Below are 12,500 nucleotides of genomic sequence, written 5' to 3' on the forward strand. Positions count from 1 at the left end.
TCCTGGCCTCCAAAATGACATCCATAACAGCTTTAGAAAGAGGTGTTGCCTGTTTGGCTAATGAATCTGCCATGCAGCCAGGTTTAGGGTCTTGAGCTGACCGTGCAGGATCTGATTGTTTTGTTGAGTCAGAAGGTGTGAAATTTGAGGCAAAATCCATGGTGGGCCTTGAGCCAAGTTCTTTAGGATTGTGTACCAGTGCTGGCGTGGCCAGTCTGGAGCAATCAGGATCTTCTGTGTTTTTTCTTGTCTGGCTTTTACGAGTACCTTTGAAAGGAGAGGCAGTGGTAGGAAGGCATAAACTTTTAGGCTTTTCCAGCTGAACGAAAGAGCATCCACTTTCCATGCTTGTGTGTGGTAAGTCCTTGTGCAGAATTTTTGTAGATGGCAATTTAGTAGGGAGGCAAAAAGATCTATGTCTGGGCATCCCCATTTTTGCGTTACCATGCTGAAGATTTGTGGATTCAATTTCCATTCGTGAGGGTCCATGATATTTCTGCTTAGATCATCTGCCAGAATATTTTTCTTTCCTGGCAGGAATTGTGCTTGCAGATGACCTTGATAAGTTAGAGCTGTGTTCCACAAGGTCATGGCTTGCCTGCATAGGGGATAAGAATGAGTGCCCCCTTGCTTGTTTATGTACCACATTACTGTTGTGTTGTCTGTCTTTAATAGTAATTGTCCTGGATGCAGAAGGTCCTTGAAAGCTGTTAGGGCATTTTGAACAGCCAACATCTCTTTTTAACTGATGTGAAGATGCATTTGGTCTGTGGTCCACTTGCTCTGAATACATTTTCCTGCCATGTGTGCTCCCCAGGCGTAGTCCGAAGCATCTGTTGTTAGAGTCTGCCTGACTGTGGGTAGAGTGAAAGGCTGACCCTTGCTGAGGTGACATGCCTGTACCCACCATCGAAACTCCTGTTGTAAGCAGGGAATTATTGGTATTACTGATTCTAAACTGTGAGCGTGTTGAATCCAAACACTTTTTAGAAACCATTGTAATTTCCTCATATGCAGTCTGGCATATGGGATTAGTAGTATGCAGAATGCCATGAATCCCAGGGCCTGCAGAATTTTTCTTGCAGGGAGATGGGACTTTTTTGCCAGCAATTGAAAATATTGAGTCAGTTGTCTTTGTTTGTCTGGCGTGAGATAAGCCATCTGGGCCGTTGTATTTAAGCTGGCACCCAGGAATATTATCTGTTGTGAGGGCACTAGTTTTGACTTCTTTTCGTTTACAGTGTACCCTAGAGAAATCAGCAACTTTTTTAAAAATGCCAGATGCTTTAGAAGAATGTCCTTTCTCTCTGCTTGAATGAGGCAGTCGTCCAGGTATGGATATATTTGAATTAATTTTTGTCTGCAAAATGCAATTACTGGTGCCAGGCACTTTGTAAAGACCCTGGGCGCAGTAGATAAGCCAAAGGGCAGTGCAAAGAATTGGTAGTGTATTGTACCAGCTTTGAATCTGAGGTATCTTCTGCAATCTTGTCTGATAGGGACATGCAGGTATGCCTCTTTGAGGTCCAGAGTAACAAGCCAAGCCTTCTTGCCCAGCATGGGAAGAAGCTGCTGTAGTGTCAACATTTTGAATTTCGGAACATCCAGGTAAGTATTTATAGTTGAAAGGTCTAGTATGGGTCTCCAGGCTTTGTCCTTTCTGGGGACCAGGAAGAGTCTTGAGTAAAATCCTTGTCCTTGTTCCTGCTGTAGTACTTTTTGAATAGCTCTCATGTCCATGAGGGCTGAAATTTGTTTTTGAGCCTCTGCCCATTGATTTTGTGGCAGGTTTGGCATTCCTTTTATCCTTGGTAAAGTGTGAAAGTGGAACCTGTAGCCTTGAGACACAATATTTAGAACCCATTTGTCTTGGGTGATTGTTTGCCAATTTTGAGAAAAAAGTGCTAGTTTTCCCCTAAGGGGGCTGCCAAAAGGGAAATGCTTGGCATACAAAGGGGGAAGTCATTGGGACTGTTTCCTATAAGGTTGAGACCTGTCCTCACCTCCTTTTGGGGATGAGGTACCCCACTGTCATTGTCTGTTAGAGCCTTGGGGTTGAGATCTGCCTCTTGGGCATCTGTATCTGCCTATCTGTGGCCTGTCTGGCACTGGAAAGGCCCAATTCTTTGTAGGCCAATTTCTGCCAAATCGAGGTGGCTGTACCTGTAAGAAATCTTTGACTGTTTGCATAGATTTAGCTTTATCCTCCGTTTACTTTAACACCTCTTCTGCCTTAACACCAAACAACGTATCATGCTGTAAAGGAGCATCCAGTAATTTTGCCTTAACATGATCAGGTAAACTCTGTTCTTTTATCCAAGCATGTCTTCGAATCACAGAACCTGTAACTGCGGATCTACAAGAGGCCTCTAAAGAATCAAAACCACATTGCAGAGTATGTTTTCCCACCTGTTCCACTGTATGCAATAAATCCTGCATTTCTTTATAGTCAGGAGCTTCTGAGCTTGCAAGCATTTTCTGTTTTAACAGAGTCATTACATATTGTTGGTACTTAAGCATGTGAAACTGGCAAATTAAAGCCCTTACTGCTAAAGTTGCAGAAGTGTAAACTTTCTTCCCCCATGTTTCCAATGCTCTAGAATCTCTGTCAGAGGGCACTGGATTTTTTGCAATGGAAGCCTTAACCCCTTTGGGACCCTGGGAAATGGTTTCTGGGTCAGCAGAAGGGTTTTTATAAAGAAACTTGTGAGAGTTAGGGACTCTATAATACCTATCTGGCTTGGCTGGTGCAGGGGAAAAGAATCAGGAGATAAGCAGGATTCAGAGAACACATCATCCACAATATCTAACACAGGCGGAATAGCCAGGGGCCTGTGCTGAAGCAATAAAAGGAAGTCCCTGAGCCTTTTCTTGGATTCTGAGTAATCCTGGCTTTCCCAATGGAAATGCTCACTCATGGTATGTAAGGTTTCCCCAGAAAAGTAATCCTCAGGAGGAGAGGCTGAAGGGATAGATTCTTCAGCATCGGAGTCCTCATAGGGTGGTAGAGAGTATCCCTGGTCTGAAGAGGGATCAGAGGAATTGGAAACCTGATTACAGCAATCATAGTCTGTATCCTGCCTAGGCCTTTTCTCAGGAGGGGGATGGGAACCCCTGATTAGAGTAATGAGGTCTTCAGCCATTTTAAGCATCTGTTTCTTAGGCATGGAGGACTGTCCAGGAGAATGCTGTACTTGTTTCTTTGTCTTTAATGGTGCTTTTGTCTTGGCTGTTGCTTTAATGGTAAGTTGTGAAGGTCTGAAAACACCCTCAGAAGCCGATGCCTACTCAGTGGCTCCAGACCCATATGAGGGATTAGATTCTGTAGGCCCAATACCTTGAGTTTCCAGAGGCCTAGTTGTCTCCATGTGGGAGTCAGAGGCAGCCTGTAGCTCTGAGGTAGCGGGTGTCAGGGGCTGCAAAAGCGCCTCACTGAGAACTGGCGAACCGGTGACTGGCCTAAAAGAGGCTTTGTCGTCAGTTTTGGACCTCGGATGCCTGTCTTTATCCATGTCTTTGCGTTTTTTGAGAATTGCGGTCATCGGTTGATCCAACGGCATAGTATAATTGAACCTTCGGCCAAAATAGTGCAAAGCAAAATCAAAACGTCGTTTAATAGTGCGTTTGTTAAATCTAGCACAAAAGCGACAACTAGTGACGTCGTGATCAGGGCCTAGGCATGGAATACAGTAAGAGTGGAGTCCTTATGAGGTATTTGCTTTCCACAAGAAATACAATTATTAACTTTTTCTGACATTGGTCTGAGGCAAGAAAAAAGTTTCCCCAACAGGGTACTTACCTTTGTTGAAGACTTCGGATCTGAAATTCGACTTCGAAAATCTCAGGAGTCGGCCGACCAGCACTTGCGAACTGCTTTGGCTTCGGGCACCGCGCGGCAAGAAAGACTGAAGAAAATGGCATCAGATGCATCTTATATACCCCTGGCGCACTGATGTCAGGGAAGAAGCGACAGCAACCGACGCCGGACCAAGACTTTGGAACTCAGGTCAACTGCGGGACCGCCTGACGGCAGGATAACCCAAGTGTAATGACTGCAGCAGTGTAACACGATGAACATATATATATATATATATATATATATATATATATATATATATATATATATATACATACATACACACACACACACACACACACACACACACACTAGTGTGTATATACATATATATATATATATATATATATATATAGATATACAACAATTAGTATACATGTGTGTACACACACACACACGCACACTAGTGTATGTATATACATATATATAAATGTGTGTGTATACATACACACACACACACACACACACACACACACACACACACACACACACACACACACACACACTGTTGTTCTTCTTTCAGCTTTTCCCGGTTAGGGGTCGCCACAGCTGAACTCCAGTCCGCTAATGATTGGCAGTAGATTTTTACAGTGCTGAGGTGCCAGCCTGACGCCCAACCTTCAACGATGGCACGCCCATTCACGCATGTCTTTCGAACATCACTCGACCCCGGGGTGGATATGCAGACTCCACACCAAAGGCTCTCCAGACGAGAATCAAACGGGAGAACCTCTTGCTGTGCGGTGACAACGCTACCACTGCACCACCACGGCTTACACACACACACACACACTAGTGTGTGTGTGTATGTATATATATATATATATATATATATATATATATATATATATATATATATATATATACATATATATATATATATATATATATATATATATATATATACAATATATATATATAAAGATATACATCTATACACACACACACACACACACACACACACACACACATATATATATTTATACAGACATATATACATATGGATCAGTGTCATTTCGCCGAAAATCCATTTTGCTGAAAAATCTGACATAGGGTCCAAATCGCAGAAAATCCATTAATCCATTTAGCCGAAAATACTACTGACAGTGTATATGCCCTTTACCCCAACTGTAGTGTGATCTCAGAGTGAGAATATTAAAGTAGGGGAAGTGTGGGGATGTAGCCCCCCACCCAGTACAGTTTAATATTGTCTAGTATTGTTTTATATTGTCCAGTCCCTATTAAAACAGTAAGTAAGTAGTTTATAACCTGAGTAGGTGGGGCCAATGCCCCCCACACACCCCCTACATTAATATTCTCACGCCGAGAACGCACTACAGTTGGGGAAAAAGGCATATACACTGTCAGTACTATTTTCGGCAATTTGGACCCTATGTCAACATTTTCTGCAAAATGGATTTTCGGCAAAATGTCACAGACCCATACATATACATTCACACACACACACACACACACACACACACACACACACACACACACACACATTACTCTCTCTCTCTCTCTATATATATATATATATATATATATATATATATATATATATATATATATATACACACACACACACACATACACAGACACACACATACAGTAGATATAAAAAGTTTACACACCCCTGTTAAAATGCCAGGCATTTGTGATATAAAAAAATGAGACCACAATAAATCATTTCAAAACTTTTCCCACGTTTAATGTGACCTATAACCTGTACAATTCAACTGAAATGCAAACAAATCTGTTAGTAGAAAAATATAAAAAATAAAAAATGTACAATACGCTGGTTGCATAAGTGTGCACATACTTAAACTAATACTTTGCTGAAGCACCTTTTGATTTAATTACAACATTCAGTCTTCTTGGGTACACACCTGCCATTAATTAAAGAGACTCTGAATAACTTACTGTCTCTGAGCCATGTGTTGGCTACTATCAAGCCATTTGCCAGACAGATGTCTAGAATGGTTTCTCCTTCTTTATTCCTGTTGCCCACCCATGTGGACCCAAGACAGTCCTCTTATCCTGTTCAGTCTGTCCTGATATGTGCATTCAAGTCACCCATTATCAACACCAATTCATGTTTTCCTGCTTTATCTAGCAGGTCCTGCAACTGCTGTCTGAATGCACTCTTTTCCTCACTATCACAACCCTGCTGTGGGGCATAAGCTGAGTTTATGAATACTGCCCTATCATTACTCTGGAGTCTGACTGCCATGAGTCTGTCATTAATTCTGATGATATCCCTTACTGCCTTCTGAAGCCTCTCTCCGCCCTCCACCCGAGTAGTAGACTCTGGATCCCAAACCAAGTGGCTTTGTTGCACTGCCCTCTATCTCTTCTCTTGGATACACAGGATGTCCAGCCTCCTCCATATCATCATATCATCCACTTCCAAGCTACATCCTGTCAGTGAACCTACATTAAGTGTAGCAATTCTCAGTTCATGTTTGGGAAGTTGGTTGGTTTTACATCCAGCTTTCGCTCAACAGAGCTACCCCAGGCTGGGCAACTAGACACCGGCCAGCCAGTAGCTTATTGACCCAGCACACTGGGCACATATGTCCCTCCCTCCATTAGCAAGGGTCCCTGGTGTGGATCAGAGTAGGCCAGGTCCTCAACCCACTTATCACCAGTAACTACCCATACCCATTTTTGGCAACATTAGTCAACATGACCAAATCACCTATTTCCATATTTTACATCGTCGAGTGGCTAACCCTGCCAAGGTGTGCAGTCTATGATCCATGCACCACAGTAGATGGCCAAAGCAGTTGGTCTGTACAACTCTTCCCCTTATAGGGCACCATCTAGAGTCTGTGCTGCCGCCCACTGCTCCATTCAATGGTGAGTTTGAGATGATGTTTTGCTCCATTCATTGGTGAGTTTGAGATGATGTTTTGCTCCATTCATTGGTGAGTCTGAGATGATGTTTTTCAGACATGGGAGAAACCCCACAGGGAGAACATGCAAACTCCAAAAAGGAATTGGTCGGAGGTCAGTATCAAACCTTGCACCTTGTGCCTGGGAGGCAAAGACCTTAACCCCTTAGCCAGCTGGTCTGTAAGATGAATATTCCCTCATATCTCTTAAAAAAAGGTAGTCAGCAACTAGCAATTGCACTAAAATTGTGATACTGTGCAAGTGTCATCAAATGTGTGGATGAATGCATGTGGATTACATTGCTAAGCCATCTTAAGACACTGCAGTGAGCAAGGACAGACACAACAGAAATGAAGTTCTGTAATATTTTAACAATATTTAAAAAGATAATACATTTTTCAAATAATTTTGTCTTACAGCAGCAAATAATGTTCAAGTGTGGGTAATGCAGGTTTAACTATACCCAAACATCATGTGCTACATAATTCTAAGGAAGTACCAGAGCTTTTGTACTGTATTTCTTTTCAGTGGTGTCTCTATGGATTAGAATGGTGCCACAGGCCACTATGCCCTTCGTGAAGAATACTGTAATCGGATACATGCTCTGCCCATCATCACTGCCACTGCTGTATGCAGTGCCACGTTACATGTTATCTTTAGCGAAGCACCGAGTGCAGAAAAAGTCATCCCCCCATTAATGAAACTGCCACAGGTGAGAAGATAGTCACAGCACTAAAAGAAACAATTAAGTCATCTCTTTACAGTACATATTGATTACTGGACTGGGAACTTCTCAGATCAGGAGCAATGGCTATCTGTACATAACAAAAGGAGATTTTGCATTTTCTTTGCCAAATCACCAGTCTGGTTTGCATGTGAAGACTCTTGATACTATACATTAAGTAAACCAGAAATAAAACCTTATTTTTTAAATTTTCAACTGTAACTGTTAAAAAACAAAAGAAAGTTATGACCACTGACTTCCTTTTAACAAAACTGGTTTCACTGTTTTTTTTAAATTGTCTATACATTTGTCAACTTGGTAAACAGGTTAGCAACAACTCTTTGCAACCACAACTGAAGTACAAGGCAGCAAAACGACATTCACTACGTTCCATAAAAAAGATCAAACCTTAGGTCACATTGAGCTCACTTTAAGTACACAGGATGGTAGCATACTGCAATGCTTTAAAATCTGCAGTATACTACAAAGACATTGTTGTTAAACAACTTTCCTGTACACAAAAAACATTGAAGATTAACTTATGCAAAACTCAAGTTGGCACAGCAAAACAAGATTATACATAATAAAAATTCATATTTGCAAATATACAAGGTTAATGTATTTACAAATATATACATGTGTATACATATTAATGCAGTAAAGACAACAAATACACACCGAATACAAACACTGACACAATATACAAATTACATTAAAAACAAGACACACACATAGATTCAGGTAATTGCAGAGTTGTGTAGGATGTAACCTGATGCAAGCCGCATGACTAAAGGCAAACAGCAGTGGATGACTGCTTTCGTAGGGGAGGCATGAGCATTATGAGTTTATATAAGCCAGAGGGTCCGTTAGGTTGCATACCACCTGGGGGTAAAGAAGACAAAATTGAGATAAAACATTAAGTTGAAAGATGTCTACAAACTGATTCTAGGTGAAGGAGTAAAACTGTTGCATAAGTAAGTGACTATTCAAAACAAAGGCATGGATGATAAGAATGACTGAATGTGGGGGAAGGAGAAGTATATGAAGGGAAGGAATGAACTGTATACAAAAGGGGACAGGTCGGGATAAAAATAAACAGAAAAACTGTGAATATGCCTAGTTTCTATTTTGAAGGAGAATAACTGCAGGCTTTGCGAAGTGAAAAGGAATGACAGATGAATTCAGATTAGAAAAAACGAGTGGTATTATAAATAGGTCATGATTTGACCATATGTGTGGTACATACAAAAGTCAGGAACAATTACAACTGAAAACTTTCATTCAGACAACCCTGCAACACCAGCTGACAGGAGATCACAAAAAAAGAAGCTATATACTTACCATAACAATCTCCGCCTTTGTTCTCACATATGGGTTGGATCTGATCCATCTCAGCCTAATGCAAAAGCCTCCAACTAAGCTCTTGGGTATTCTATCCTTCCCAGAATGCATCTCCCCATTACATCAGATCTTGTTTGCCCAATAAAGTAGGCAGTGGTTATATAAAGGGAGATAGAAGCAGAAATATTCAACAAGCTTAAAGAAATATTTCAACTAACAAAGGGTCCTCGAAGGTCTCATTTTTGTAACATCCATTCTCCCAGGAGTCTAGGAAGGGGGCAGTTGGAAGGGTTTTAAGAATAAAGGCGGACACAGGCAACACACATAGAAAATTATGGTAAGTACATAACTTCTTTATGTGTTGTTGTCAGTCCCACCTTTATTCTCATATATGGGACAGCGTCCCTAGCAACCTGAATCTTGGGTGGCTCATGGGAGAATATTCTTCAGAACCAATGAAACAAAGGAAGCTCTACCCCTGGAGGCCAAATCCACTTTGTAATGCATAATAAAAGTATGCAGGTTTGACCATGTGGCTGCTGCGCAAATACCGTCTACTGATTCTCTGGTCAGAAAGGCTGAAGAAGTCGCCACGGCTCTGGTAGGCTGTTCTTTGATTGGATTAGGCAATTGTTCATTTTTAAATTTATGTACAAAAGTGATACAATCGGAAAGTCATTTAGACAAGGTAACTTTGGCAACTGGCAAAACTTTTCTTGTTTCATAAAAAAAAAAAAAAAAACAACTGATCTGTTTTTCTGAAATCCTTTGTCCTGTGTAAATAAAAATGCAACTGTCTGTGAACATCTAATAAGTGTAAGAGATATTCTCCCTTGTTTTGGAAATTCGGGAAAAAAACTGGGAGTTCAATGGACTGATTAAGGTTATTCTCAGAGACTACTTTAGATAGAAAGGGTTACTTCGTAATGAAACTCTGTCTTTATAACAAATAGGGTGGGTTTAAAGATAATGCTTGTAATTCAGATACCCGTCTTGCTGAAGTAATAGCCACCAGCAAAATTGTCTTCCAAGTCAAGAATTTTAAGTCGCAACTTGCTGAGGGCTCAAATGGAGAATGAACCAAGTCAATACAAAATTCAAATCCCAAGGGGGGGAAGGGCTTTTGTAAGGTGGTTTCAACAGCAAAATTCCTTTTAAAAAGGTCTTACAAAGATTATGGGACATAAGAAAACCATTCTCTCCTGGATGACAATTAGAAATCGCAGCTAACTGAACTTTAACAGTATCTGCAGCAGCCCCTTTGTTAAAAAGTTTGGCTAGAAAATCCAGAATAAAGTAAAGTGGAGCAGTAAAAGCATCAGCATTATTTTGCATGCCAACACAGCAAACCTTTTCCACTTGCTTCAGTAAAGGTTTCTATGTGGAAGATTTATGTGAAGAGAGAAAAATGTGTCTCACTAGAGAAAACAGGAGCGGGTGCCTGGCTATCACTGGAATCCGAGAAGCCATGCTGTCAATTTTAGATTTGTCATGTCCGAAGAGCCATCCCTTGTGCATGTGAAAGTAGGTCTGGAACTGGGTCCGGAATCCATGGTTCTTCCTGAAGATGAGGCCAAAGAAAGAGAAACCAAATCTGTCAGGGCCAATAAGGGGCAATGAGGATGACTGTTCTCTTCAACATACTTGCTTTCTGTAATACTTTGGGAATAAAGGGGATTGGAGGATAGCTGTATAAAAGTCCCGGTGAGGGGGGGGGGGGGGGCAATCTTATACCAGTGCATCCCTAAGTGACTCCCCCTGAAGGGGGATTAGAGTAAAGTAGCTCCTGCAGTTTTTGTTCATGGGTGATGTAAACAGATCGCAGCAAGGCTGACCCCATTTCTGGAAAATCTTTTCCGCAACTCCTTGTTCGAGGGACCACTCGTGAGGCATCAGAACTGCCCTGCTGAGCTTGTCTGCTATCATACTGGATTTTACCAGAATGTGGGTTGCTATCATAAAGCGACTGGAAGATATCACCCACTACCAAATCCTGAGGGCTTTCCAACAAAGCGGATAAGATCTGGTTCCTCCCTGTTTGTTGATGTACCAGACTACTGACATGTTGTCTGATTGTAGTGGTACTGTTCCTAGAAGAAGAGAGTCTTGAAAGGCTTGCAACATTAGAAGCACTGTTCTCATCTCTAGAACATTTATATGCAGGTGAGCCTCATGGGCGGGACCAGGTACTTTGGACTGTCCTTCCCAGATAATGCCCCACCTATCTGGGAGGCATCAGTGGTCACCGTGGCCTGGGGCTGACTGAGCACAAATGGACGACCTTGACTGACCTGATCGGAATAAATCCACCACTGAAGATCTTTCCTGCACACATCAGTTATCAGAATCTTGTGAGACATTGGAAGATCTAGATAACGGTCGACAACAACCATTGCAGGATTTGCATATGAAAGCAGGCTAGGGATACCAGTATTACTGACACTGCCATTGTCCCCAAGACTTGAAGTACTAATTTTGCAGACATTCTTTTCCTGTGAATAAGAAGCTTGATCCGATTTCATAACGAAGTAATTCTGTCAGATGAAGTATTGCTATTATTGTTCTTCTATCTAAATGCGCTCCTATGAAAGTGAGACTCTAGGAGGGTTCTAGAGCAGATTTCTCGATGTTTAAGGTGATTCCCAGATGAGAGCAAAGATTTATGCTTCTCTTGCCCTTACAACTTGATGCCTGGTCATGGCAGTTAGAAGCCAGTCGTTTAGGTGTGGAAACACTCGGAATCCTTAATATCTCAAGAGAGCCGCAACAACTGCCATGCATTTGGTAAACATTTTGGGGACTGTAGTGAGACCAAAGGGTAAGGCTATAAACTGGTAATGACTGGCTCCCAGCTGGAAGCGCAAATGCCTTCTGGAGCTCCTGTCCATTTTTATATGGTAGTACGCATCTTGAAGGTCTATCAAGCACATCCAGTTGTCTTTTCCTAGAAAGGGAAGAATTGACTGTAGAGTGATCATCCTGAACTTTCTCTTTTTGATCGATTTGTTTAGATTCCTGAGATCCGGAATAGGTCTCCAGTCCCTGTTTTCTTTGGTACAAAAAAGAATCTTGAGTAAGTTCCGAATCCTCTTTCGTCTGAGGGGACTTCCTGGAGGACTCATTTGTTTAGCAAATTTTGTACTTCTGTGGTTGTTTGATCCCTTTGACTGGGTGGCATGTCTGGGATTTTTAAGTGTTGAGGGAGGAGATGGGCAAAGGGGAGGAGATGGGCAAAGGGGATGAAATAACCTCTGGATATTATTTGGTGCACCCATTTGTCGTTTGTAATGTGTAACCAGGATTGTGGGTGCAGAGAGAGCCGGCCTCCGATTGCCTCCAGAGGTGAGCAATCAAGCCTCTATTCAGGAGTGCTGAAAGGGACTTGTCAAAGAAGGAATCTCTAGAGCCCTGATTTAGAGTTCCTCCCCTGTCACGAGAGCAGCATCTTCCATTATTCTTCTCTGCCTCTGTGGGAGCTTTCACCATGTGTGTCCAGGAAAGACCATTGAGAATTTCAGAACCACATTCTTCCATTACCTTTTTGACCTCTGGGATACGGTTTGGTCAGAGTGGAAAAACATACGCCTATGGCAGACAAGGTCTTGCCTTCTTGTTCCCACTTGGTGAGCACCTCTTTGACTTTGTACCCAAAATGGGTTGAGCCATCAAAGGGGGCATTCA

General features: G+C 41.8%; 1 protein-coding gene across 2 annotated transcripts in view; it reads right to left on the reverse strand.

The window, feature by feature from the left end:
* The window catches only part of LOC122812149 (E3 ubiquitin-protein ligase TRIM39-like), a 180,188-nt gene that overhangs the window by 20,527 nt on the left and 147,161 nt on the right, over window positions 1-12,500 (reverse strand). The window contains exon 6 of one of the 2 annotated variants that reach the window (XM_044084461.1): window positions 8,108-8,360. The exons of the other annotated variant lie outside the window; for it this stretch is intronic. Coding sequence (XP_043940396.1) covers window positions 8,266-8,360 — 95 coding nt within the window. The 3' untranslated portion in view covers window positions 8,108-8,265. Of the gene's footprint in view, window positions 1-8,107; window positions 8,361-12,500 lie in introns of those variants that run through there. 2 annotated transcript variants of the gene reach the window in all.

This window comes from Protopterus annectens, chromosome 9.part0 (genome assembly GCF_019279795.1).
Source record: "Protopterus annectens isolate FY-2018-M chromosome 9.part0, PAN1.0, whole genome shotgun sequence".
In the NCBI taxonomy this organism is placed as follows: Eukaryota; Metazoa; Chordata; order Ceratodontiformes; family Protopteridae; genus Protopterus; species Protopterus annectens.